This window comes from Aspergillus sydowii (assembly GCF_001890705.1).
Source record: "Aspergillus sydowii CBS 593.65 unplaced genomic scaffold ASPSYscaffold_16, whole genome shotgun sequence".
Lineage (NCBI taxonomy): Eukaryota > Fungi > Ascomycota > Eurotiomycetes > Eurotiales > Aspergillaceae > Aspergillus > Aspergillus sydowii.
The window spans coordinates 24969-51273 of record NW_024467874.1 but is presented as its reverse complement, the minus strand read 5'-3'; the positions used below and the strand labels follow the sequence as shown (position 1 = coordinate 51273).

Genomic DNA, 26305 nt, shown 5'->3' with positions numbered 1-26305 from the left:
ATCGTAGACAGCGACGCGGGAATTGTAGGGAAGGCATCAGGGATAACGGACTGGTGGACTTCTGAACTCACATCAAATCAAAGACAATCGTAGTGGGATATTATCGATCATTAAACATCGTATACCCAAATCGTTGTAGACATCCATCCTAGCTCGAACATACGGGTAAGAGCGACCAGGACCAAGGGTGCCAGATGCGATGCCCTGTAATGTAAGACACGCAATGAAAGGTGTCCTGAGAAGGGTTTCAGACGCAATACATAGGGAGCGGCGTGGACATACTAAGCAAAGAACTCTGTAATTTCGCCGTCAGCGCAGCTCACTAACAATGTGTATTGTACTATGGAGACAGCGTGGAATGATAAACGCACATTGGCTCGAAAGTATCACACGAATTCATATAAACCAACAGTAACGGGAACGTGAAGTTTAACAGGGGCACAGCCGAGTATTCGTTCGAAGTTAGTTCCCGCATACATATATATCCGTATTCTCTCCCCAACGGAAAAAAATCTGTCTTTAACTGCTGTCATTCCTCTAAATATTACGGGTAGTGGCGAATACAGAGTTATAGGACAACACTCAAAGCCTAATCAAACATAATGCGATAGAATTGCGCTCTAGGCTCAGAAGACCCGAAGGCGTATGAATGGTTTTGAAAGGCTTGCCTCCCACTGGTCAGCGCAAAACACCATAATTGCCCTAACGCCGGAAATGCAATATGTGCAGGTCGGTCTCATTAAGATTTATTGCATGTAAATTCGTGATCATATCGCTATCATGGAACCAGAACAGGTCTGGTTAACCACGCCAACCAACATTCCAGATCACATGTGCAATGTCTTTCGCTGTGTTGACGGTATCTGTCATTCTGTCAAAAAGAATATCGGTATTAGATGGCTGACCATCTGCCTGAGGTAAAAATCCCAAAGACGCCAGATAGAAGTTTTGAGCGGCTTCGTCGCCCTCTTCTGGATCCACAAACCAAGAATTGGCCTCGTCATCCATATCTTCAGGAGAGTCCCAATTATTATCAGGTGCAATGCGATCCCCGCCATAAGCATTAGGGAATTGCCGGGCTCGTCGCAGCGTTTCCCCAAGAGACGAAGAATATAACCGATGCCCTGGGAGATACTTCGCCCAGGACCAGCGGCTGATGATCGAGGAGGGTTGAGGTTCGGGGGTATCCCCACGATATTTAAGTGTGGTCGAAGGAAGCGGAGCGATCGTTTTATTCTCACTGTTAGAGTTTCCTCGTGGCGCGGAACCCCCACTAGGAGAGGTTGGCTTTACAATGAACGAATCATCCCAAGAAGACTCGCCTCCAAACTCTAGCCATTCCTCTTCTTCTTCATCTTTTGCTTCCACAGCAATGCATTGTAAAACCTCTTTGTTAAAATGGATGTGGCGCTTTTCGCCTGGCGAGCCAGCGCCAGGAGATGAAATATTAGTTGCGGATCGAACCCGCGGCGTCTGGAGACCACGATCATATGGCTTATCAACCAGAGGCTCCATGTCTGATAAATGGACTTCGATTCCTGGGCGATTGCGTGAATGTTCAGCTTCTTGCGCTTTCAGAATCGCGCTCGCATGTTGCAAGAGAGTGTGTTGTGATAGTGAACGCTGCATCATAGTCTCAGACGCAGTTCTTTTTTTTAAAATGGATTTTCGGTCAAGACAAAGGCCTGGAGACTCGGTGCAGCTAGGCGGGGGTGAAACATTCAGCGACTTCACCCGTACATCGGAAGTCTTAAGCGGGCCATATAGCCAGGTCACGTCACAATCTTTAAGCCTGATATATCGTTAGAACAACAGCCAGAGGCGCTCGGATAGTGATGATCAAAACGCAGGGTCAATCTACCAATTCAGAGTGTCTGGGGAAATAGTACCCAGATTGTGTTTCAATTTGGACCATGTTCTCCACGAAGCATTCTCCAGCCTGACGTTGTTCTCGTATACTTTCCTGCGACCTACCACGTAACGCCATGATGCCCAAATATCCTCCTCTTTCCACTCATGAGATAGATAATCAACATGTCTCGACGGCTCCTCCTCCACTGAGCTGTCGTCGGCGACCGGTACTGGTCGGCGTGAGCGAGGCAAGTCCGCGGGCTGATTAATGGGATTATCGGCAGGAAAGTTTAGCTCGTCAGGGAAGAATGCGCCCTTGTACGGTGGTAACAACGGCTCTTCGTCTTGGTCACCAGGCTCGTTGGAGAATACGGAGCCTGCCGGGGTAGGGGGGAGGTTTTGCGAGACAGTCGGTGCGAGACTTGGTGAGGAAGGAGACGAGGACGCTGCAGACGATGCAATTGGACTTGGATAATCGGACGGATAGGGGTGTGGAAGAGGTTTCGTCATAGCATCGTCTGCGTTTTCTAAAAAGTATCTCTGCGTGACTGGACGCCGCTCTGGATCTGGCGAGAAGCCCGAATGGCTGTCCACCGGAGACGGTAGCACAGCGGTCATCTTAACGAGATATTAAATCCATACATATATGCCAAATTGTCAAGGCCAGAAATTGAAGATATAAGACGTTAGAAGTAATCGTCGGTGATGGATAAGCAGGCTGTAGGAGGCTACCGAGCGGAAGCGGGTCAATAGTTATATCCAGGTAGGGAGAGTCGGGCGACTGCCATCGATCATTCGAGTATCCCTGTGCGACCTTTTTGATGATTAAGGTCTCAAAGTATTTGGAAGGTTCAAAAATCTCGCGCAGAGACTGAAAGAAGAAGTGCAAAGATGCTATGGGCACCAAGGACTTTATAAATAGGATTTGGGGATTTGTGGACGGCGATATTCTGACAGAAACTGGGGAGAGAGTGCGATGGCGAGTGGAGATAGGACTCGGATAGGCTTTTCCCAGTCGAGCCGCACGGACGTCTGGCGCCGGACAAAACGCGATAGAAATATGAGATGGAGCGAGGAGATAACGTGTTTTATTCCGGCGAAACCACTCGCTGTTGTTGCAAATCAAGAAGCCACGCATGGACGGAGACCAAAGAGATAAAATACGTAGCAAAATAATAATGCGCGCCAGAGTCCAGAATGACCGGACGATCGGACGATCGGCTCGACAATGGTGGCATTATTAGCATGGAGCGGAATGTGGAATGTGGATAAGGAGTCGAACGGTCGGCTGCGAGATTGCCACTAGGTTGGGACTAAAACCTCACATCAATGAATCATTGGCACCGCACGGAGTTACAGTTGACAGGCTGCAGCAGTAGCTGGAGTGGTGGGCTGTCCAGACTTCAAGCTCCAGACTCCAGACCTCCAGAATCCGGAATCTCAAACATACCAGCCTGGGCCTTCGACTCTCTTGAGGATCAGGAGCTCTGTGCTCTCCTCTAACCCAATGCGGACTTCCGGACAAGTTAACCCAACCAGGACTCTGTACGGAGTCGACTGGTGGAGGTCATCCGTCTCCGACTGCTTTCAACCTTCCCGTTGTGATCATCCAGCTTCCCTGATCCTTTGTTCTGCAAACCTTCCCCTCTTCTCCTCGCTCACCTCCTGGCTCCGGTCCCACCGTCCATGCTGGTCTGTCTGCCACTCTGGTCCATGGTCGAGGTGTCTGTCGGTCGTCAAATTGAACCAATTACGACGCACATCCCGACCAAATGTGAGGGTCTCGACTTGCGATTATGCCATTGCACAGACATAGAGTCTATTGCTCGATCTTTCTGCCCAGCGGTGTTGAATTATGTTCCAGTCCCAAGCTATCTTGAGTTTCTTGACCCTGGGGTCGAATGGGGCCCTTCGGGATAAGTCGGGCCTCGATCGTCGGAGTGGCGACCTTTCCCAGTAGTAACTAATTGTGTTTATCTTGCGACCTCCGACAACAAGTCCAAGGCCCCTTAGACTTGCATGCATGAGCGTTGGGTTTCCACATCATCATGCAGGGCTTAGCACCATGGACTGCGCCACGACGTCTCTTTTCGTAACATGGGATGGCCGACGAAGTGCTCCGAGTTTACACCGTGCTGATTACAGCGTCTAACGCGATATGGGCGCTCAACGAATGTGCCATGTTAAAGTGAAGGCCAACAAACCTTGAGCTGGGTCCCGACTCCCGATACGTCGATTCCCGACTTGTACCTCAATTCGACCTGGCAATTGAATGAGTCGCTAGGATCATAATCACCTGTACCGCAACAACATACCGCACGCCAAAATCCTAGGGTAAATTGTAGAGTATGCACCACTGAACCCGTGCCCATTCAGCTCCATTGCATTGGGGGACCTTTGGAAAGGGTTAAAAACACCTGAGCGCAGAACTGCCTTTTGACCCACAACCAACAGGCGTTTGGTAACTCTCGGCGCTTTGCAGGTATTTTTGATTCCAGTATTATTGCGGTTGCTCCAGCTTCCGTTCAATATCGACAGGCATCTTGTTCAAAATATGATCCTATCGCATCATGACCAGCGTTCTCTCCAGGGGCCTAGAACATTGGTCGGGACAATCGACATCCAATCGCCCCCTCCGCTTGTCTGTGCCTCATATTGATGATAAATAGACGCCGACCCATTTATTCCAGATTCGCTGCCACTGTCGGGTGGCTCCTCCTCCAATACCGATATTATGCATGCTGACAAGTCGATATGCATATGCGAAACATGGCGACTGTCGAACAATTCCTGCGCACGACGGCGCATTGGCTGTGTCCCCGGCGAATAAGACCGTAAGCCCACGTTGCAGGGGCTCTGGCATGCTCTGGGCCGCATATACATACACCTCACAGTTAGCGCCAATTTCCTGAACATAGCGACCTTGATGCAAACAACTTATAATAGTGCCGTTCGATTTCCCAACTTGGGGCACCCCTTGATCTAGACCTCATAGCCTTTCCTCACTGGGAGCTTTCCTTAGAGCATTGCGAATGAAGAATAGATCCCAGTGTTCGAGAGCAAGCAGGGAAATCGACCCGCTGCCATTAGCTTCCTCGCCCATGCAAAGCCACAAGTAGCATCGATCGGTCGTTTGCAAGTCCGAGCTTAGAATGGCGCTATCATAATGAATGGAGGCATCGCCGTGCGTGCAAAGTATATTTGCGCCATAACCAGAGTTTGTATCTACAATCTTATAACTATTGTGCGGTATATTTGCACAGTAAGAGGCGCTGGTCTCGTATTGCGGTCTATACGGAGTAGACCATGGCATACTAGTACATAATAAACAGCGTCTGTTTATCTATTATTGGCCCTTTGATATTAGGCAATTTCTTTGCACCTGATGTCATTAATTTCATTTCATATTTGTGAATACGTACCTGACGTACCTGTCGTACCGGTACCCAGCTCGGACTCAACTGGTAGATGTGAGAAGTGACAAGACAAAAACATCCGAGGCTCCGACCCACCATTGCAACAAATAATAGGTGCGTGAGTTTTGAACTTCCTGATGGATGTCTACCTTAAATGTCTGTGCGCTTGCATCTGCACATCCCTGGCGGTTGTCGGCTGCTTCTTCTCATTGGTCATACCATTATCAGTGAAATGTGATCATCAATGCCAACCTCGTCACTCGTAACAGTACCTATTCCAGGCCTCCACCCAATGTCGCAATATTGTCACAGGTACCTCTGGGAAGGACCTACTCTCGAGCGGATAAGAGCGGACAGGTGTTGTGGGTAGCTACCAACAAATATGTAGTATTTGTGTGTGCGGGGAGGGGGAGAGGATGCACAGTTTCTAGACTACCTCACTCGTGTACATATCGCGGTACCGAGCTAGATGGAGATGATCAAAGAACGCCCAAACACCCACCCGCCGTAGTTGCATGGAAGCAGCGCACCATGTGGGTTCTCTCACAAACATGGCAGCATTTTCTCCATCCTTGCTGATTATGAACTGAGTGATTGGCGATGCAGATAACGTACGGACTCACGGGCCGCCTGTACGGCATCCAAGACAAGCGATAACACTTCATCAACGTTAAAGTTGTTTAGCAGTAAATTGGGGCATATCCTGATTCCATCGTGAAAAATTTTTTGCTGAATTTGTGTAAATAGTATGTGGCAGAATTACAATTTTGGATGTACGAAAGAATGTCTTGAGATTGAATAATAATCGATGGCTATAGATGCCTTGGGTAATACATGCTCATGGTTTACAGATAGCTGTTCCTGACAAAAGTCTACCTAAGCAACTATCTAGAATATCATGACCCCTTCGCGCAACAGTACAACGGTATCGAACTACCGAAAAAGCCGCGTGTTCTAGGCTTACTGACATTGGACAGAATAATCAGTTCAGAGGGGATATTACTCGGCACATGAATGGATCAGACGCTTTAAAGCATCATAAACCAAAAATAGTCGCCGTCTGCGAAACCCAAAGTACATCACATATCACCTCAAACTCGAGGATATCTTACCAACCGTCATTATTTCCAAGGGTGTTAGGATAATTGTCGCTTGTAACGGAGTGTCTGCCTGAGTGACGTGACATAACCCTAGAGAAACTCCAATGGCGGATTCTAAGCCTATCCTTTAGGTTTTGTGTACGTAGCAATTGCTTACTTTCTGATCGATACCGGATGGTAGCTTGATGCTCAGCTGGTGCTCAGTAGATTAAATATGTACATAGCAAATAACATGACTAATTATGAAATCGATGATATCAAGCTAGTCCAGAACCAGTACTTGCGCGACACCCCGCGCTTCTCACTTGTATGTGTCCGATATTCCAGCAACTCGCACACTTCACACATTTTTGCAATCCATTTCCATTAAATATTGGGAGAAAGAGGGATCAAATAAAAACCGACAATAACCGCAAAAATGGCAGAGGTCGCACAGGCTCCAGCAGAAATTCAAGCTCGGCAGATCACATATTGTGGAGGTAAGTCTCACACTTTCTCAGAGCCCACGAGCAACGATACATGCAAATTGTCTGGATGGTTGTTGAAGTTAATTTCATGTCGGGATGTATAGTTTGCACATTACCCCCAGAGGTACGGAAAGTCTTCCTGTTTCCACCCATGGACTTGGTCGTTCCTCCCGAGTAGCCACCACATCGTGACAATCAACTCCGCGTTTAAAAATAAATTTGCCTACTCATTGATTAACATGATTTACAGTACTGCGAATTTGGTGGGATGGCAAAGAAATGTCAAGATTGGTTAAAGGATAACCAGCCACAACTGTATCAACGGTTATACTCTGATGGTATCGTTTCATTCATCTCGTCTTGATTATTTTTTTTATTTGAACTGAACGAGAAACTAATGTATTTTCTTCTTTTCCACAGAAGCTATAAGCGCAAATCTCTCAACTCTTTCCGTTTCTGTCCAGGAACGCGCAGCCAAAGATGCCGCAAAGAAGGAAGCAAAGGCTGCCGCGGCAGAAGCACGAGACGCTGAGCGACGGGCCACATCAAAGGTCCAGATAAAGCGTGTCGAGCGGAACAAGCGTAAGCATGTTAGTGTTCTTACGGGGCTCGAGGTTTATGGCCTAGAGAACAAGAAAGTGGCTAAGGAATTGGGCAAAAAATTTGCGACGGGATCCTCAGTCACGAAGTCCGCTGCTGGAATCGAGGAGATCACCGTTCAGGGTGATGTTTGTGAGGATATTAAAGAATGGTTGTTGGAACAATATGGAAAAGGAATTTCTGAGTCTAATATTGAGATTGTCGAAGATAAGAAGAAGAAGAAGGGGGCCGCTGAACCCTAGGGTTTCATAACAATCGATGACCACGACAATCATGCTCCATCCAAACCTTCCATGCAAAAGTTACAGTTAGGGTAACGAACATTAAAGAATATGCAGACTCGTTAGTCAGAATTGACGTCAAACTTGGGTATCATTTCACACAAAATAGAAGCGCTTATATGTGGTCATAATCATAGTTCATCGAATATTCGTAAGGGATTATAATCGGCAGGTCTGGTGGTTTCATCTGCCGCGGACGCGGCAAGTGTGTATGCCTTGGTTGCACTTGGGATGCCACTGTAAACGAGGGCAGTTGGTTCCGGAGGTGGTCCATACTCGTCCTCTGAATTTCCTGGAAATGCATCATGTTGCTTAGACGGCGAGGCGTGAAAGGGAGTATTGGAAAGCTTCAGCGCTTTCGGAAGGGTTCTAAAGCCGGGCGACATCCCTTCGGTGGACCAGTGTCGAAAGACTGTAACCACCAGTATTGCCAATATGGCCGCAGTGACAACCCCCAAGAAAATGCGTAGTCTTTGGTTTGTTCGCATTTGCCATTCCATTTCTCGTTTATCCCACCTTTCGATCTCGTTCCGCATAGTTTCCAACCTGTTCCCGAGAGTTTTAGCCCTCGTCTTGTTGTCTCTCATTCGTTCTTCCAGCGCTTCAATCCGTTTCATTTGTGGGTGAAATCCATTGAGATCGCCGATTTGCTTCCGGATATCTTGTTCTAAGCTTGTAGTCTCTTGCTTGAAGTCGTCAAAAAGTCTCGATGTTGAGTCTGATAGGTCCTGAAACGAGCCGATTGTTACGTTAAGCGCTGCAATTTTTTCCAGAAGCCCGTAATAAGTGTAATCCAGTCGTCGTGTAATATCAGTTGCGAGCGTCCCAATCACCGACAATGCGGAACGCAAGTGTCTTAAGTAAATCAATATCAGCACAAAGCCCCTAGAAAGTCTGGAATTTGATGAACATACTCTTCACCTCTGCCTCGTTGGTCCCTAACCCGCTGCAAATCGTCCATTGATTGTATCTCCTCCCGCCGTTTGATCGAACCGAGTCGAATGTCTTTGTCTATGCCATCAAGAATACTACTCCTTCTGCTTCCAGTACCCAAGCACGTAGGTTCAGAGCCCCAGCGCGATCGGGTAGTTTCCCGGGTGATGGGTCGAAGCAATCCATCGTCATCACTGTCCTGTCCTCGGTAGGTCGACAATAAACCTTCGTCGCCTGCTTTCCGGGAAGGGTGATGCATTTTTTGTCGGAAAATGCCTTCGCGAGATCTCCCTTTGCCTTCTCTGTATCGCGGTTGCGCTCTTCTGTCTGGTAGAATGACGAAATCAGTAATGGAATCTAATAGTTTCCAGTGTTCTTCACAGTTTCACTCACCGCTCACATTCAGCCTCGAAAGTAGCTCGGGGGGCGCAGACTGCGGAGCAGTCGGGCCTCTCTCTACGGGTGATCCATGGTTAAGAGATGCCTTTTCCGAAGGGATCGTAACAAGTAAAGTCGGCCGCATCGAATAGACCATGCCCGGACTACAACAGGGGTTTACTTTGGAAAACGTGCTGATGAAAATTTGGACGAAGTTCAGCTCAGTCAGGAAGTGTACAAATGAGGTCTGTACGATAATCAGGAGGCCAAAGCCGATGGCGCGCCCAAGCCTGCAGAAATTCCCCCGATCTGCGTTAGCCAAATCCGATCTGGCCCAAACTCCCTTAAAACCTCTCCATTTCTCAATTGCTTATTGTGTATAATTAATAAACTACAGATATTTATGAATATTAATCAGAAAGATTTTGCTCTATGTTGCTTCATTCAGCTTCAATTTAAAATCCGAATAATAACTTGAGTTGCCCTTAGTTTCGTCTCTTCCCAAGTCACCCACCCTTTTCTGCCCAGTCAGCCCCCCCACGAAATTGGGAATAAATAATCACATAAACTAGGATCCATAACTGTGACCCCCACACCAGTATCATCAATTAAGTCACAGAAACGATAGGAAAGTGACAAGGAAGGATAAAGTCCCGACGACGCAGATGTCAGGGTCACGCTGTCACGTCCCAAGGCTGAAGTTGTGGGGGGTGGGAGGGTTTTGTAACCAACTTGGCATACTCCAGCGCCCGAGGTTGTCACAATTGCTGCTCTATTACAGCACAGATTGGAGCAATTCTCCAAGCGTCATGATAAAAGCCTGGTGTAACTGCAAAAACAAATGGTGTCCAGAAAATCATGAAAAGACGCTGATCGAAAAAAGAAAAAAATAGATGTAATTGATCTGGGGCGCAAAAAAAAAGAAAAAGGAAGAAGAAAACCTTGTCCCGCCAGACACCAAGACGCCAGACATGCGTACAAATCAGATTTGGAGCCTTCCCAGGGCGACAACCCTCAGAGTAAGCAAGTGCATATATATATTATTGCATATGCACAAGTGGCTGGTGACCACTGTATAGACGAAAGGCCCTTGTAAATCCCTCAAGAGCTAAGGATTTTGTTCCGTTTTTCCCTTCTCTTTAATCTTTCAACTCGTCTTCGATGCATTTTCTCGGCCATCTTTTCATACCGCTCCTTCTCTTCCTTCGCGGCTCTGCGGTCCTTGATTCTCTGAATGTGCGCCTACAAACGTTCCATCAGAACCCGCAATGCAGAACTGCGCAAGCAAAGATGCAGATCGTGAGTTTCTTACCTGTCTCTCTGCCTCCTTTTCTTCCTTTAGTTCCTTCTCGTGCTCCTTGATGGCTTCCTGTTGTTTACGTGCCTCCACCCTCTTCGCGTACGAAGTCAACCCTGCATTAGGTCGGAAAGGCTTTTTGCTGTTATGCCAGTTTTTCCCTGCGGGTCCGAGACGGTGTATTGTTAGCCAGGAGGGAAAAGGAAAAGTTGACGGAAAAAGTGGGGGAGAGGCTTCGGCGCCTACCGTTTTTGCGTATCGATTTTACCTCGGTGGTGGAGGGTGCTAAGGCTTCGGACGACATCGTGACGATTTTCAATGGGCTATGGTAAATGAAAAAGGTGTGAGGCCCGAGAGTATACTGGAACGCTCCAGATGAGATGCCGGACTTTTTCCCTCGACGTTTCGAGTTTTGAGGAAAAAGTTATCTTAGACCGATCAGATAAACGGATCTCGGCGGAAGTGCTGACCCGGTCCCACCCACGCGCCCAAAGGACGACTCGTCGACGAGGATTGTCGGGCTGCTTGCTAAAAGAATTCGCAAGCCCGCAACGAACCACCTGCCAAATACTTCGGACCCCCACTATCCTTGAAATATCCCGCGCCTCGACCACTTGACTTGCAGATTGCAAGCGATGCGCTGTTGTCTCTGAGCCCTCCCAGGTACCACGCGTGGATTGGACAACGCCAAACCCCTCGTCGGTACACCGCCCCTCACCACCAGCTCTCTCTTAACTACTTCTCATCCCTCCTTTTTACGATGCTATTTCGATAAAATTTACCATCTGCCCTTTCTCCCCACATTCCCTCGTCTATTCGGTCGTACGTTGAGGTTTCACAGCCCACAATTACCATCTCTATGGCGGCTACTGAAAATGCGTTGACTATACATAATGATATTCCAATGGAACTACCTGAACTTCCTCCTAATCAAGGCGTGGAGGCCTTCAAGGATATCGTCTTTGGATCTGTAAGTTACACGAGTACCTGTCTCATCCGTATACTGCCTCTTTCTGGCCAGCACTAAAAATATCTTGTCTCCAGGTTGCGGGAATGATAGGCAAAGTTATTGAATATCCTTTTGACACAGTTAAAGTACGGCTGCAGTCACAACCGGATCACCTTCCCCTCCGATACAATGGGCCGTTAGACTGTTTCCGCCAATCGTTCCAGGCCGAGGGTCTCCGGGGACTCTATCGGGGTATCAGCGCCCCGATGGCGGGGGCAGCAGTTGAGAATAGCTGCTTATTCTTCAGCTATCGTGTGGTTCAAGACATACTGAGGGCCACATGCTATTCCTCAACGGAGCCGCTTCCCTATTCTGCCTTACTGTTTAGCGGCGCTGCCTCGGGATCCATCACCTCCCTCGCTTTGACACCTATTGAACTAATTAAATGCAAGATGCAAGTGCCCTTGGAGATCCCTGGAGCTCGTGCACCGGGGCCATTGGGGCTCATAGTATCTGTGTTCCGCCATGATGGAATATTGGGATTCTGGCGGGGCCAAATGGGCACCCTTATCCGTGAAACCGGTGGGGGTGCTGCGTGGTTTGGAGGGTATGAGGGAGTTTCCGCGCTTTTTCGATCGTGCCGATACCCACCGTCGACAGCGGGTTCCTCCGAAGCAGAGCCGACAGCTCTCCCTCTTTATCAACAAATGCTTGCGGGAGCGGCGGCTGGTATCAGCTACAATTTCCTTTTTTACCCCGCCGACACTGTCAAGTCACGGCTGCAGACAGAAGACATTAACAATACCTCCATCAATAAACGACAAACTTTTTGGGGTGCTGGCAAGGGTTTGTGGCAGCAGCAAGGCCTCAGGGGTCTATATCGAGGCTGTGGCATTACCTGTGCGCGCTCTGCGCCTAGCTCGGCTTTTATTTTCACGGTATTCGAGGGCCTACGGAGTTACTTTGGTTGAAGCAGTTTTTCTTTTCTTTCTTTCTTTTTCTTTTTAAAATTCAGTTTTTATTTTATTTTCCGGCGAAATTTCTTTTGGGTCTTCTTTTGCTTGACGATACCTATGTCCCGTTTAGATTTAGATCCTGTTAATGTTTTGCTTGTTGAACCAATCTGGCATTGGCGCTAGAAACAAAAGATCATCAGAGCATAGATAAAATGTATCTATTCCATTTATTTCATTATTTTAGACCTCATATTTAATAATAATATTATTACTTTATAATGTACTTGAGTAGTGGCAGTTATATGGTGCGTAGTACTTATGTCTATACGGCAAGATGGCGCAGAAATCCGTGTAGTAGATGACACTTTCGCAACTTGGTGGGAGAAGCTTGAGGTAATAAAGCGCCTTTTCCCAATGCAACATTAATCTTGCTACTCCGCATTGACCCAGCCTCTGCCTCTTATTCTAACTACAGCAGCCCGTCTTGAAGATTTTTATTTCTTGAATCCCCCAGGATCCGTTATTCTCTCTCTATATCAGCCTGGCAATATGACATCCTCCGCTCTTACTACCCAAGAAATAGAACTCCTCTCTTCAAAAGCCAACGCGGCCAAAGAAGCAGCCTACTGTAAGCACTAGGTCTAGAGGCGATTAAACGAGAGTTTTATCGCAGCATAGTCATTTCCACCTACCTGATCCAGAATTTGGGCTAAATGCTACTGTTTTAGGCCCGTATTCGAAATTTCGAGTCGGCGCGGCCCTCCTCTCCCAGTCAGGGGAGTATTTCACAGGCGCTAATGTGGAAAATGCCTCATATCCTGTCGGTACATGTGCTGAGCGAGTGGCATTTGGAACAGCTGTTGTATGCTGCCCGCTCTCGTTGCATTTGCTGTTCCCTTTCTTTCTGTCCTTTTATACTCTCCAGTTATGTCCACTAAACTGAGCTAATGATGCTGTTTGTGTAGGTAGCGGGCCAGCGCCAATTCAAGGCGATTGCTGTTGCCACTGATATCACACCCCCTGCATCGCCATGTGGGATGTGCAGACAATTGTAAGTACCTGCGTACTACAAGCCGTGGAAATGCCCATCCCCTCGTTCGGTACCGGTACCGAAAGCCGACCGCAGAGGGCAGAAGGCAGAAGGCATCGGTCTACATCACCACTTGATTACTACCTGGACTATCTATCCATCGCTTTAATCTGTCTGCGATATGAAATTTCACTAACCCGGAGTATCCATAGCATAAGCGAGTTCACATTTCCATCGTTTCCTGTTTATATGTATGACAAGGATATGAACTGCACTGTCCTTACAATGGGAGAGGTAAGCAAATGATCAAGACATGTTCCACTTCTCTTTTTCCATTCGTATTTGATCTATGCACATGTGCTTATTACGAAATGCAGCTACTTCCGAATTCTTTCGGGCCGAATGACTTTGAGCATTAAGCGATATACTTGGGTGCGTGCTAGGCTAGATAACATGAAATGCTGTGGCATAATATGGCTACTTAACAGGATATAAATATTTGTTCATGCCTGGCATCCAGCAGGAAGTCAAATAGGGAAAAATATATGTGAATAGCAAACTTATAATGAACCCTTGCACGCTAGAGTGTCTAAGAAAGCAAAAAGAAAGATACTCAGTAATATTGCAAACTGCATATCCAACAAGCTGATCTAGCCAATATAAAGAAGCAAATTATGCAGAACGCAGCGCTCATAATATTACATTAACATGCACGACACATAAATCCGCCAAGCGATCAAAAAGACATGGAGGGCAAGCTGGCTACGACATTACAACTCATCGTCTTCGTCGCCGTCAAAGTCTTCGACACCGAGTAACTCGTCTTCGTCGTCAACGACGCTGCTGTAATCACCTCGCCGTGCTGCGAAGGAACCTCGAGAAGCATATGGGCGTGGATAGCTTCTACCACGCGCAATCCGCATAAAGCCGCTCGCGCTCCGCCAAAGGCTCGTGGCCAACAGTGGAAGTGTTTTTGCCACAGCCACAACGGCAGCGATGATAGTAATCGGGATGGCAATCAGCACAGAATCCCGAGATAGCAGTCCTTGCGACCCGGTTGGGGACTCTCCAAGCCGAATCTGACCAAATTTGCCATCCCATATGGTATAGACATGGTAACCAACGCCTCCCGCTACCATAATCGGTGTAACAATAGCAAAGAAAAGTCCAACTCCACTGACCGCATGTTTCTTGTCATACTCCTCTTGCTTGCCAGGGCAGGGTCGTGACTTGCGGCGGTCCATCTCATTGCCGCCTTCGCATGTCGTCTGAGGAATACGGCGATATCCCGTAACCTCCCAGAATTCAATCTCCTCGGGATGTGCTTGGCAAAACGCAGTGGGGTCCTGAGGCTCTAACCCTGGAACGAGTCGACAGATACCGCCATTTTGAGGTTCGTAGTTATAGTCGCTGGCCAAGGTTAGCTTTATCCGAAACGAAATTCTATACAGTGCGATAATTTCGGACCAAACTCACCATTCGAAATCGGCTTTGGTGCAACTGCAATTCCTTTCGATACTGTGCAAATGGGGCCCTCGCCAATTATTCCAGCACTCAGCCGACGTTTTCTTGCGACGATACTGTGAAACGTGCCCAAATAAACAGTTATCCTCCTGGAATGGATGTTTTGGGTTCCAAAGCTGATAGTCGTCGCTAACTTCTTCACCATTGTCAAACTCACAATCCCTATCATAGAGCCCGCTAAAGTCAACATTGATGGTGATCAGTCCGCCTGATTTTGTGCCCCAGAGGATAAAATTTTTCGAGGTATCAGACGGTACAGTAGAGATATCATCTATCTGGACTTCCTCATCCGAGAAGACATGATCCTGCCAAGTGGCGCCCTCATCGGTGCTGTAATAGAGAACTTTCGTTGGTTCCTGTTCGGGCACAATTACAATCACAGAGCCCGAGTCACCATACTCCCACATGTATCTACCTTTCTTCACGGGTTTCCAGGAGATCCCACCATCACGGGTCATGAAAGTGTCAGCTTCGTCTTTGCTGGTTAGATGATCCCCAACATTACCCTGACCCATCATCAAGCCAATGGCTGAACCGGAAGAAAATGTGTCCCGCAAATCCACGCGCTCAGTGTACCCGTGCAGATGAAGTGCGCAGCTATTGGTGCCCTTTCCTTCAACAACTGAGCACGAGAATTCCTCTCCATCAGCGTCTTTGAGTGGAGGGGCCAAAAGTGTCCATTCTCCTCCATCATTGTGAGTGATCATTGTCCGCAGTTTTTTGGATACTCCGCTTTGCAGCTCCTCGATGTTGCTGACGATATTCGCTACTATAACTCCCTCCATAGCTTGCATTCTCTCAAAATCAACATTTCCATTGTGATTCTGGTTCACGCCATCCAAACTGAGAGCATAGGTCGTCCCATTGCTGTTGCTCTTGACTATGGAGCCATACTGACTACCTGTCATATTGTTTCCTTGGACGTATAGGAAGATGGCATGCTCAGAAGTGTCAAGCACAGTATAGAGGTCTTCTGTTGGCACGATGTTGGGTGGGAACTTTAGATCGGCAAAAGTCGTGCCATCAACACTGACCCTAGCCTTCAAAGCGCCATTTTCTGGGTTGCGCGAGGCTACAATGATATACTCTGCCCTGGTGACATAGTTCACAACTTCTTCATCAATAAGCCTCCATTCTGTGATGCTCTCGTCAGTTGTGGACTTAAGCTGCAACCGGTTATTTTCATTTTCCCCTTCATATTGCTCGCAAAAAATGAGGAATTTGCTGTCTGGCCGATTTTCTCTATACTCAAATTCGCATTTTTTGGCGCAGTACCGTATGAGCTTCCAGGTGTCTCCTCGGTCATCACTGAAATAGGCATTCGAATGGCAGCTAGTCTGGCTATCGTCATCGTCTCTACCCACCCAAATTAACCAGTCTCTCTTGGAGGGATGGAATCTCAATACGGGACTATCCTCATGGGTTGGAGGTGTTCTCGCTTTGAAAGGCCGAAATGTCTCTCCGCGATTGACGGTGTAGAATGCCTTTTCGCTGTCGGTGAGAATGTAAGCCGTATCACTGTTGTAATAGTGGCGGGCTATTCCTATAACTCTGGCATCTTTCAGTTCCTGCCGCCAGCTTTTCCCATGGTCGTGAGATACAAATAATTCATGCTGGCTGCTAAGCATCATGACTGTTTCATCCTCCCCGAGATTGGAGACTTGTCGCTCCAAATAATAATAGGCGTGCATACTGGAACTGAAAGATTTTGGAGTTGAGATGATTCCTTTGCGCTTTGTTCCACCATTGGCTTCCTTGCATGGTAATTCGATATCCTTATCAAGACTTACTCCATCTTTGCTAACGCACGTGTCGCCAGGAATCAATCTCCAGCCCGACGGGCCCATGAATGTATCGGATGGACTAGTACATTTTCCTTCCGGAGGGGTCAAAGACTTGGATGGGGAACAGCCTTTGCCGTCTTCACTCCGCATGTATTGGCACTCGAAGTCCTCCGCAGTACATTTACACGGTTCAAATTTCGACATGGAGCTGTTGAATGCCTCCGCAACGAAGCAGTCAGCATTAGCCTTTCTTCGCCTGAAAAATTGCTTGTGTCCCATCAAGCAATCAGGATCACCATTTTCATCCAAGCGAGCTGGCCAATGGGGATCAAAGTCATCGTCTTCGCATTTACGCTCATGCAAGTCATTGAAGTCAATTGCATAAACGTAAAAGCCTTCCTTCGAGTGACCGAGGAGGATGAATTTCAAGCTTGTTGAGTCGGGCGTTGTGGTCACCACTGTGTCGGGCATTTCAGCATCAACCTCATGAGGAAGATCAACTGATTTCCACTCCTTTCCATGATCCAGGGAGTATTGTATTTTCTTGACTTTAGCTTTATCTTTTATTGCCATCAAAACGGCGCCTTGATCACCAAACTCATACTTATGCGGCCCCTTCAAGGCAAGGCGCCAAGTAAGACCGGCGTCATCTGATACATAAAGGTTTCCCTCTGAGTAGGCACCGAGATGATCGCCAGTATTACCGACCCCCATTACCAGCCCAGGTGCAGGGCTCGAAAAAACACGGCCTGAGTTTGAATTCGAGTTCACGGAGTGTAAATGAAGGGTTTCCCCGTCAACTTTCAGTGACTGGAAAGTCCGCCCATCATCAAAACTTATTTTGCTGATAACCTCTTTTCTCGAGCCGGCCTCAACTTCCTTCGGGTTATTGACAGTATTTACTAACACTATCCCTTGAATCGCAGCTATTTTCTCGAAATCAACGTAGCCTCGTGGGCCGCTATTCGTATTTTCAATGTTGCGAATAAAATAGGTGCCATCCGAGTTGGAAGTGAAGAGCGCACCCATACCGTGGTGGGCATTCGTTCGAACGTCAACCTGAAGACTATAGTCCGTACTCTCCAAAACAGTATAGGCATCCTCCTCTAACCTATGATCACCAAATTCGGCCCGATGCCATTTTTCGGTATCCACAGTCACATATAGAGCACGCTCGGTGGTCCCTGGTGAGTCGACGGCTGCGACAATGAACCGCTTGACTTGTGCGATGGCACTGACACCGGATACTGGGCGACCATCCTGAAGTTTAACCTCGATACCCGCATTGTTGAAGTAGTCGTCGGAGTAGACAAGTCGGAATGAAAATTTCGATGATGCCTTCAAGCCTGGAACTACACAAATTGTGCGTTTTTCGAAATTCTTTGGCACGTCTGAATCTGCTGCAAATTGAGGATTCCCTACCGCCCAATAGCACCCGCCGGTGCTTTCGGTTAGCACGTTTAAGGTATCAAAATCGTCCGTGGTATAGTATGATCTGAATGCACATGAAATGCACGGCTTTGTCTCGAGAATGACTTTGCTCGAGTTCCGTCCATGAAAAGAAAAATGACGGTTACTCAAATCCGCAGTGTCTGGGACAGTGAACGACTTCCAGGTCTTTGCTTTGTCCGTCGTAACCCAATGTTTCCCGTCTTTCCCAACCGCATATGCTTTGTCGTCGTCGAAAGGATGTTGATGGATGGAAATAACACCATGTTTCATGCCGTCATCCTCAATCCGTTCCCAGTTTTCGCCGGCATCAAACGAACGTAATAGTTCCCCATTCTTCAAGCCTAACAGAACGATATCGGAGTTTTCGAAATAAAACATGTTATCCAGTTCCGCATGGAGCTTATATGAGCTAATGCTGGGCTTCTCTTTCTTCGCGATGGTTGGCGGCAACAAGAGCGCCAATATTAGGCAGCCCAGAAGTCGAATCCATCGAGATATCATGGCCGCTGATCATCAAACATTAGAAGAGGCAAGGTGACTGGAAGCCTGCAGCCCGCAGGGTACCTCGCAATAGACCGGTCGGGATCAGGACCAAACTAAGAATGACCTTCCTTAAGAAAGACGACAGAAAAAGCGTAAAACAAATTGGGGGTTTGCAAACTTCGAACCGAGAATATGTGACTGCGAAAACTAGGAAAAGTAAAACAGAAGCGTTGATGACCACAGGTATTGATTGTAACTACCATAATAATTGATCCAGGTGGCCTTGAGAGCTCCATGGTCACGTGGTGCTGCCTAGACCCAGGAGGGGATCGAGGCCGGGCTGGACAGCCCTGGTCCGGTGGAATTGACAATTCGACATTCATTATTATTTGCTCAGTTCAATAGTCGAGGCAGACACACTTGACCAGAGTTACGCAGGCCCTCCGTACTCTATTATTGCTTAATTATCACTATACTATATTTCATTTGTCTTTATATCTAAGGGTGAAAAGAAATTGCATTTCCGAGATCAAAGTACGACATCTCTTAATTTTTACCTTGTTTGATGATGCTTGGTGCTTTGAGATAACACGGACCGGGGTATAACTATGGGTGGGCTAATCGCCCGAACGCTAAATAGTACTGAACAAAATTATTTAAACAAGTTAAACGTTAATCCATCCGTCGACGGAACTTGCGCCACATCCTTTTCATCATGTTTTGGTCATCCGCGTCTTGTTTCCAGAACTCAGATATATCATGAGTCAAAGGCAACGGTTCGGTCGTTGTGGTAGGGGTAAGGCAGGAGTCATCCCGAAGATCTGGTCTTGTGAGAGTCATCCTCAACGTCATTTCCCGAGAGTTCGGGGTCTGCTGCTGAGGATACGGCTCTGGCCGTGAGATCCCTAAATCCCTCTTGTTGTCCACGAAAGACGTATCACGCGAATCTTGGAGGCTTTCTGTAACATGAGAAGGCCGCGAAAACTTTGAGCATCGGCCCTTTTTGGTGCCGTGTATGCGCATGTCAACGTCGTCCTCATCATCACCATCCTCCTCTGCCAGGAATGTACCTCTATATTTATGGTCCCGAAAACTTGAACTTGGCTGAACAGAGTCTTGGATTGGGAAACACTTTTCTTTCAATGCAGGAAATCCAAATTCAATTGCTTCATCGAATTTCTGGGGAGATGCAAGGAAGACTCGAAGCTTGAGGCGAGCTTCTGGGTCGTGGTAGTATTGTGCAGAAGGGTCGATGCTGGAGGTCGAAGATTGCGATATATGATGGGATTTGCTTTTACTTGTCGGTTGGGATATAGAGGAGCGACTGCTGACAATATTTGCGAAGACAGGTTGGGATTCGATGGTTGGACTAGAGACTGGAGTCTTTCCATAAGACGCCAACGAGGTCGATTTGCGAGACAGATTAACTGAGTTGAACGACAGTGTTCTTCTGAAAGACGACCTTCTTTTCGGTGGGAGACATGATGGCGGAGTCACTACCTGCTGCTGGTAGTTGTCCAGACTTAAGTCGATGTCTGTATCTTCGTCTAGCCAGCGGAGACTATTGTAAAGCGAGTCTTCCATACTGAGGTGAAAGTAGGGGCAGGCGCACAGCGACCCAAATTTTCCAATTGCTAAGCCCAAATAACAAGGCTGAAGATCTTGCGACGATAGCCTCTGGACTCCAAGAGTCTGGAGTGATGGTTCTATGAACGTGGTGGGCTCCGGGGCTCAACCTGGGGACAAGGTAGCATTGCTATATCAAACCCGGGCTGCGCTCAGAACTCTAGCTGGGGGAAGAGGGAACCGGCTTCGGAACAGGTTTGGGGTAACTCTAGGAGACGGACTTTGGTTGACCTCGCTCTTGAAAAGAATTATCGGAGTCGCAAGTGAAAGTGGAGGGGCAGAAGGTAGAAGAATCAGCAACGGAGATTGGTCTAATCAAGCCATCCTGTTCAGACTTCAGACTTCAGACTTCAGACGCAATTGTTGATCCGGGCCCCCTCATCGTCCTCGTGTCAAGGCACGCGTCAGCTTGAAAGCTTCGAGAATTTTGCGGGAAGGGGAGCGCTGGTGTAACGGGCAGAGCTGAGAGTGGTGCGTGCTCGTGGGAACTGCATTTTAAAAGCACCGGAAAGTGTGGAAACCACGAAGGCCAATTGCCAAATGGACAAATGGTTGGTATTTCGTAGTTCGTATCCATAGACCAACTCACGCTATGGATAATAGTTCATAGTTCAAGCGCAGTAGTTCAGGGATGGGCCGTCATCATCAGCAAATCATCCACTGATGGATCAGGGGCGTGTTCAAGAACCCCACTAGGCTTCAAGGCAACTGAAATCAGACAAAATTATTACGTGGCGGTACTAGTAGGATTGAGTTTCCCAGAAATTGAGTCTCACCCTTTTATATTATTTGCCAAATTGCCAGACGTTGCGTGAGGTTAAGCTGAAGGGCTCAAGCCTCAAAGGCAATTAGCACACTGACTCAGAGTCCGTTCCCCCAGCCTCTGGTGGAGACAGCTCAGGTGTCAGCAAAGTTCGCAGCAACCAGGCCTTGAAGGACATGATTGTAAGTATGTTTCGCATTGTTTACTGTAGAATTGAACGACGCCACAATAGATATCTAGACTATTCTAGTCCAGCTTTGCGCTGGTTTTCATAAAAATGGAACGAAGTGTTGCCTCCGTACTCCGTCCACCGTAGCATTGAGTCGTGAAGAGTTCCCGCCTGGTGTTGCTTAAAGGAAACGGGGTCCCTCGTCGTTGGTACTGTTTAATTGGCATAACTAAATATTCCTCAGGTATGAAAACTTATCACTAGTTATACCTAGTTAGCACCTTCGTAAGCACCATCTGCAGTAACTAACTAGCAATAGTCTCTGTGCGTCCTCCCTATTCTGTGTGGTCCTTCGTTGACATTGCGTGTCTCTGGATCTATTTTGAGACCAGACTCTTGGGCAAGTAAATGTGGGAGATGAAAAAAGAAGGCATGTATGGTTATACCTATCTTTCATTGGCCATTATTCTCTAGATTGTAAAACCTTCGTTTCGCTGACTCATAAAACATTACCGGTGAGCATTTGTTGCATTGCCGCGGTGTTCGAGTCCTCTCTGCGGGAAACATATGCTCTGACATCCTGTGCACCAAGACCAGCCTCTGTACTAGTTCCTCCAGGCGCTCGTCCGGAGGGCCCGGGTCTACCGCTGGCAGAGCTGCCAGGCCCGCGTATTCTCTCCCTCAAAGCCTCAGGCCCGATAACAAAAAGACTACCAACTTCAAGTAGCACGTCTAGCATCCCACTCGGCGCCTTTATGTGGTCATCTATATCCCACGATTTGAGCAAATTGGCATACTGGGTCATGTCCTTCGTGACCATTAGTCCACCAGGACCGTTGACAACGAACCGCTTGAAATGTTCAAGGAGGAGAGCGCGAACACCCAGAACAATTTCCGTAAGCAGCTGGCGCAGGTTGCTCCCACTAGCTGGCAACGACTTTACCGCAGTATCATGGACACGGGCTAGAAAAGCACAAAGTGTTGAACAAGTCTTATGCCTGGTCAGCATCATTCTCTCGCCAGGGTACAGGAAAAAGAAAAACGAACCGGTGTCTGTAATTTCTCTAACCAAGCTGTACTGTCGCCCTCCTTGGCCCGGAAATCGTTTTTCTTCTGACTGGACAGTACCTTATTCGCCCACATGAGCGCGGTATCGATGACTTTCTGTTCTATGGTGTTTATTTTTTCTTCTATACGGACAGTTGCCAGGTTGGTCTTCTTTTCCATCTCACGACGCGTCGTAACGCTACCTGCGGCAAGAGGAATAAGCAGCGTATTGACACACATTACCATTAAATTAGCAATGCTAATCGATTCACGGACGCCGGGCAGATAAGCGAAATCCGGCTCGGTCTTTCCTGATTCTTGCGTTGTTGCAGCTTCCAGGGCGGCATCAAGGCAGATTTCAAGATAACCCTCTCCCATGATAGATAGTAGAAGATTCAATAGCGTGAACATGTCTTTTGGTGTTTCGTTATTCATACTCAGCTCAAGTCCTCTACCGACAGCTTCCGCAAGCCATTTGAGCATCCTTTTGGCATAGGATACGCTGGGTTGCTCATCTTCCTCGGTGAATTTGATGTCGTTGGACCTTGTGGGATCGTTAGACTCTTTCAAGCCTGCAATCTCGATAAGAACCTGTTTTTGTGTAGGAGAAAGTTCAGAGGACTCTAAGCGGCTTATATATGCTTCACGAGCGGATGCAAGTAGTTCGCTGCTGGATTTCGAGAGAGAGGCCATGAAAGTCGTTGTAGTTTTCTTTCTACGGCCATGAAATGTGGTAAATTTGAAGAGTAAAGACGTATACAACTCCTCCAGTGTTCTCTTTTCTCTCTCAATGTAAGATGAGCCAACGAAGTACGGCACGAACAAATCCTCTAATTGCTGATCAAGAATAAGCGAGGTCTGCGAGGATATAGTTTCTGGATGTTCAGTCAATCCATGTGCTTTCAAGTCGTCGACCAGGGCACTTATTGAGCTGCGAGAACTCTGTAAGGATCGAAGGAAGGCTAGGGATGAGACACTAATCGCCTTCTCTAGAACCATCTCAAGTCTCTGTTGAATGGATTGTTGGAACACCCGTTGAAGGAATTTTCCGAGTACCTGCTCATGGTTGGGGAAAGCGCGCTTGATGATAGCTGATTCCTCTTGTACCACTACCCTGACTTCGTCAATCAACGACTGGAGGCTCGGTTCAACCCCAGAAAGTTCCGCATCTGGGTCCGCAAGCCTTTCCCAAGATTCAGCATCCCCTCCAACCTCTTCTGTAACTAGCTGACTTCGGTCGATGAAGAATTGGTGTTGGTTGACGAACAACGCAACGACGCTTGCCCCGCCATTGAAATCCTGAAGCACGGTAGCACAATCCTTCATCCCTTCAAAGTTTGCTTTGCGATAGAAGTCGTCGAATTGTTTTAAGAGATCTTTTTCAAGAGTCTCGGAAAATTTTTCGATGATCTCGCGGGTGTTCCATCTGATTCCGTTATTCCCTTGCAGTGTGATGCCAGTTGATGTAGGATGCCCGTTCTTGTACAGCTCGTTGCCTCTATGATTTGGTTCATTCCAGCTGTTCGGGTCAAGCCGCTGGCTAATCCTGAGTAGCTGTCGCGCAATATGTGCAGACCGCACCTTTGCTTCCCCAGATCCAGCTCGTCTTAGATTCTCCAGAAGAGTAATCTCCCCCTTATTACTCACTCCATCCCAGCATTCCAGTAAAAAGTGGGCATCGAGCGCTCGACGTCGTTGTCGATCAAGTTCTTCCAGCCTCCGCCCCGTTTCTACAGCCATATTTCCAGTTGCACCGGCCGATTCTCCTCCAGGGAGTCCAGAGCCATGAAGCGACGTGTCCAGCTGCTGGAATGATTCAATAGCTTGCTTCAGCTTCTTCCCTAAGGTATTAAGGTTCTGAGAGTGCTGTGCCTCGGCCCTACGGACAGCCGCCGACAGTTCGTTTTCTTTGATTTCCAAGTCGCCAGACAACTCACCCAGACGTCGCTGCGCATGTTCGAAAGTCCGGATGAGAGGTTTTGGGTCGAAGGCCTGATTCCCACTGGCAGGACCAACAGTTGAGCGGCGGTTCGAGGTTACAGAGTCGGAAAGAACCTCAATAAACTCCTTGACTATGTAATCGCGACTAGAGAAGTCTTCGAGGGTGAAGCTCGGGCCTTTGGGGAAAACCGATCGGCCGGTGGGATTTGACGGTGAAGACATAGTCACATCGACTGGGGACCGAGTGGATTGTCTTGCGGCATGGGCGCTTTAAGGGTTGTATTCTCTAACTGTATGTCGTGAAATATGGCTTTATTAGCGCCGCCCCGGAAGGAAGGTCTATCGGCGGGACCAGCCCATACATGATATGATGATGCACCCCGAGCAAAGCGGAGACGGAAGCTTCGCCGGACTTCAACAAACTCCGGTTCGAATCGGGGCACGACCGTTTTCTTTTCTTTGTGTTAGTTATAACCAGATTGCGAATGTGAGGTGGAATTATGGGAACTCCATGTGCACACAGGTCTGTTCTTCACAAGAAACCCTCGGGCATTTTCAGGTGAAAAGGACACATCAGCGAGACTGCATTGATGAAGCTGCTGCCTATCGGCAGGACATTATGGCCCGTGGATTCAGACCACACCGAAGGCGGAACTGCGTCTCATTGCAACTACCTAACGGAGGGTTGGAAATCTTTGGATAATCGCTCTTTCCTCTCCATGACTCGTTTCGGTCGACAACATTTTTACCCCCATCACAAGTCTACCAGCTACCAACGTTGCAACACACTATACAATCACCATGGTTTCGAAACGAGATAGAGAATTACTCAGGAATAACATTCGCTCCAGGGAAGGCAAGCTTAGTGCTACTGATCGCGAAAGTATCTTGAAACCATATCTTCCAGATCCATCTGAACTTCCACGCTGGCCACCTCAGCGACGCAAGAAGCTTCCCCGCAAAACACCAATCCGCACATTCCTCAAATCGCAAATTCACCTCATTACCTACACTTTTCTTCATATCTTCTTTGGCATTGCCGTACGACTTGTCCAGAGTTTTCATGCTGTCGTGGATCGGATCCTGGCGATCATTTACTATCACCACCGAACACCAGAACTGATACGGAAAGATGTGAAGGGTCTCGACCGCTTACCTGAGCATTTGAGTGTAGTTCTGTCTCTCCGCAAAGAAGATGATGCTTTACCGATCCTCATGGATGAAGTTGCAGAACTTGTGTCTTGGTCAGCTAGTGCTGGCATCCCAGTACTAAGTGTATACGAGAGGAGTGGTAAGTGCAAAATCAGTGGAATCCAGATCATTGCAATATATGTGCTAAACAATACTCCCTCAGGCGTTCTTAAATCCTGCATTCCGATTCTACATCAAGCCATCACCAAAAAACTATCATCCTACTTCGGTACCTCACAACAGCCCGGTCTTCAGCTATTCGCGCCCCATCACCCGGTTTACGAAAGTCGTCAAGATGGAGACGCCTCTCACACCTTTTTGGTTGTCCTTCTTTTGTCTGCGACAGATGGGCAGGAGACCTTCGTTGATTTAACGAAGACATTAGCGGAGATGTCACAGAATGGAAAGCTCTCGCCGGAGGACATCACGACGGAATTAGTTGATGCAGAGATTAGCGAGATAACAACACAACCATCTCAGGAGATTACGTCAACCTCTACACAAAACAATCTCGATTGTCCCCGAATCCCTCAGCCAGTCAAGCCAGAACCTGATCTTCTTTTAGTTTTTGGGCAGTCTCTGAAACTCAACGGGTATCCACCTTGGCATATACGCCTTACCGAGATGTACTGCACAGGTGTCAATAGTGATGGAGTATCAGGCTACAATGAAACTGTAGAGTACCAAGGGTTTCTCAGGGGCCTTTGGCACTATGCCGGCGCGCAAATGAGGTTTGGACGTTGAGTACTATTCGGAAGAGGATATACATATGCTGTGATGTATACTCGTATGAAAAGAATTTATGGCTCTGTTGCCTCGTATCTTGTAGTCAATAATAACCGTCATTTAGGTTTATCTATGGAACAATGAGAAAGGCGTTGTGCTGATATAGAATGCCAGCGGTGGGTGGTATTCTAGATCCTAGAAAATTGGCGTCTTCTAACACAGCCTTAATGGGACCGGCATGTCGGGTCTGTCCTTCAAGAAGCTCCGGCAGATCACTGTGTTCGACTTAGCAGCAGCTACTGATAATGGTAATTTTAGATAGTGTAAGATGCCGGACTGCC

The 26305-nt window shown here is 47.7% G+C and overlaps 11 protein-coding genes across 11 annotated transcripts; 5 read left to right on the top strand and 6 right to left on the bottom strand.

Annotated features, from left to right (window-relative positions):
- Window positions 1–371: 371 nt before the first annotated feature.
- Window positions 372–2879, bottom strand: ASPSYDRAFT_50811 (protein phosphatase regulator REG1). The gene is made up of 2 exons (XM_040848158.1): window positions 1862–2879; window positions 372–1792 (listed from the first exon to the last, which is right to left on the bottom strand). Exons 1-2 carry the CDS (start codon window positions 2467–2469, stop codon window positions 802–804), a joined length of 1599 nt encoding a protein of 532 aa, XP_040697106.1. The 5' UTR covers window positions 2470–2879; the 3' UTR covers window positions 372–801.
- Window positions 2736–3035, top strand: ASPSYDRAFT_50810 (uncharacterized protein). The gene has a single exon (XM_040848157.1). It carries the CDS (start codon window positions 2828–2830, stop codon window positions 3008–3010), a length of 183 nt encoding a protein of 60 aa, XP_040697105.1. The 5' UTR covers window positions 2736–2827; the 3' UTR covers window positions 3011–3035.
- Window positions 3036–6785: 3750 nt separating this feature from the next.
- tma22 (putative RNA binding protein Tma22) lies at window positions 6786–7676 on the top strand (the record flags this gene model as incomplete). The annotated part of the gene is made up of 4 exons (XM_040843068.1): window positions 6786–6846; window positions 6939–6958; window positions 7085–7172; window positions 7255–7676. 4 exons carry the CDS (start codon window positions 6786–6788, stop codon window positions 7674–7676), a joined length of 591 nt encoding a protein of 196 aa, XP_040697104.1.
- On the bottom strand, window positions 7417–9368 carry ASPSYDRAFT_522885 (uncharacterized protein). Its single transcript, XM_040848463.1, has 3 exons — window positions 9042–9368; window positions 8630–8971; window positions 7417–8570 (listed from the first exon to the last, which is right to left on the bottom strand). Exons 2-3 carry the CDS (start codon window positions 8905–8907, stop codon window positions 7847–7849), a joined length of 1002 nt encoding a protein of 333 aa, XP_040697103.1. The 5' UTR covers window positions 8908–8971; window positions 9042–9368; the 3' UTR covers window positions 7417–7846.
- Window positions 9369–9880: 512 nt separating this feature from the next.
- Window positions 9881–10849, bottom strand: ASPSYDRAFT_523319 (CGR1 family protein). Its single transcript, XM_040848468.1, has 3 exons — window positions 10570–10849; window positions 10339–10484; window positions 9881–10268 (listed from the first exon to the last, which is right to left on the bottom strand). Exons 1-3 carry the CDS (start codon window positions 10625–10627, stop codon window positions 10128–10130), a joined length of 345 nt encoding a protein of 114 aa, XP_040697102.1. The 5' UTR covers window positions 10628–10849; the 3' UTR covers window positions 9881–10127.
- A 1-nt stretch (window position 10850) lies between these two features.
- amcA (putative mitochondrial ornithine carrier protein AmcA/Ort1) lies at window positions 10851–12479 on the top strand. The gene is made up of 2 exons (XM_040848459.1): window positions 10851–11293; window positions 11368–12479. The coding sequence occupies exons 1-2, from the start codon at window positions 11183–11185 to the stop codon at window positions 12241–12243; spliced, it is 987 nt and encodes a 328-aa protein (XP_040697101.1). The 5' UTR covers window positions 10851–11182; the 3' UTR covers window positions 12244–12479.
- Window positions 12480–12777: 298 nt separating this feature from the next.
- On the top strand, window positions 12778–13677 carry ASPSYDRAFT_162389 (cytidine deaminase; the record flags this gene model as incomplete). Its single annotated transcript, XM_040843082.1, has 5 exons — window positions 12778–12856; window positions 12957–13090; window positions 13194–13279; window positions 13471–13552; window positions 13636–13677. 5 exons carry the CDS (start codon window positions 12778–12780, stop codon window positions 13675–13677), a joined length of 423 nt encoding a protein of 140 aa, XP_040697100.1.
- Window positions 13678–14028: 351 nt separating this feature from the next.
- On the bottom strand, window positions 14029–18519 carry ASPSYDRAFT_61955 (vacuolar protein sorting/targeting protein 10; the record flags this gene model as incomplete). Its single annotated transcript, XM_040850057.1, has 2 exons — window positions 14029–14668; window positions 14735–18519. 2 exons carry the CDS (start codon window positions 18517–18519, stop codon window positions 14029–14031), a joined length of 4425 nt encoding a protein of 1474 aa, XP_040697099.1.
- A 654-nt stretch (window positions 18520–19173) lies between these two features.
- Window positions 19174–20085, bottom strand: ASPSYDRAFT_36241 (uncharacterized protein; the record flags this gene model as incomplete). Its single annotated transcript, XM_040845405.1, has 1 exon — window positions 19174–20085. One exon carries the CDS (start codon window positions 20083–20085, stop codon window positions 19174–19176), a length of 912 nt encoding a protein of 303 aa, XP_040697098.1.
- A 1420-nt stretch (window positions 20086–21505) lies between these two features.
- On the bottom strand, window positions 21506–24595 carry ASPSYDRAFT_50800 (exocyst subunit SEC10). The gene is made up of 3 exons (XM_040848156.1): window positions 24410–24595; window positions 22107–24337; window positions 21506–22050 (listed from the first exon to the last, which is right to left on the bottom strand). The coding sequence occupies exons 2-3, from the start codon at window positions 24267–24269 to the stop codon at window positions 21559–21561; spliced, it is 2655 nt and encodes an 884-aa protein (XP_040697097.1). The 5' UTR covers window positions 24270–24337; window positions 24410–24595; the 3' UTR covers window positions 21506–21558.
- A 253-nt stretch (window positions 24596–24848) lies between these two features.
- ASPSYDRAFT_61953 (ditrans,polycis-polyprenyl diphosphate synthase) lies at window positions 24849–25982 on the top strand (the record flags this gene model as incomplete). The annotated part of the gene is made up of 2 exons (XM_040850056.1): window positions 24849–25338; window positions 25402–25982. The coding sequence occupies 2 exons, from the start codon at window positions 24849–24851 to the stop codon at window positions 25980–25982; spliced, it is 1071 nt and encodes a 356-aa protein (XP_040697096.1).
- Window positions 25983–26305: the final 323 nt, after the last annotated feature.

Bases quoted from the DNA above. Each gene is read 5' to 3' on its own strand.
- ASPSYDRAFT_50811 (XM_040848158.1), bottom strand. From the start codon at position 2,469: ATGACCGCTGTGCTACCGTCTCCGGTGGACAGCCATTCGGGCTTCTCG. The intron at 1,793-1,861 runs GTAGATTGACCC...ACGATATATCAG, and splicing joins TCCCCAGACACTCTGAATTG to GCTTAAAGATTGTGACGTGA.
- ASPSYDRAFT_50810 (XM_040848157.1), top strand. From the start codon at position 2,828: ATGGCGAGTGGAGATAGGACTCGGATAGGCTTTTCCCAGTCGAGCCGC.
- ASPSYDRAFT_522885 (XM_040848463.1), bottom strand. From the start codon at position 8,907: ATGCATCACCCTTCCCGGAAAGCAGGCGACGAAGGTTTATTGTCGACC. The intron at 8,571-8,629 runs GTATGTTCATCA...GATTTACTTAAG, and splicing joins CAACGAGGCAGAGGTGAAGA to ACACTTGCGTTCCGCATTGT.
- ASPSYDRAFT_523319 (XM_040848468.1), bottom strand. From the start codon at position 10,627: ATGTCGTCCGAAGCCTTAGCACCCTCCACCACCGAGGTAAAATCGATA. The intron at 10,485-10,569 runs GTAGGCGCCGAA...TCGGACCCGCAG, and splicing joins AAAATCGATACGCAAAAACG to GGAAAAACTGGCATAACAGC. The intron at 10,269-10,338 runs GTAAGAAACTCA...GAACGTTTGTAG, and splicing joins AAAAGGAGGCAGAGAGACAG to GCGCACATTCAGAGAATCAA.
- amcA (XM_040848459.1), top strand. From the start codon at position 11,183: ATGGCGGCTACTGAAAATGCGTTGACTATACATAATGATATTCCAATG. The intron at 11,294-11,367 runs GTAAGTTACACG...TCTTGTCTCCAG, and splicing joins AGGATATCGTCTTTGGATCT to GTTGCGGGAATGATAGGCAA.
- ASPSYDRAFT_50800 (XM_040848156.1), bottom strand. From the start codon at position 24,269: ATGTCTTCACCGTCAAATCCCACCGGCCGATCGGTTTTCCCCAAAGGC. The intron at 22,051-22,106 runs GTTCGTTTTTCT...ACCAGGCATAAG, and splicing joins TAGAGAAATTACAGACACCG to ACTTGTTCAACACTTTGTGC.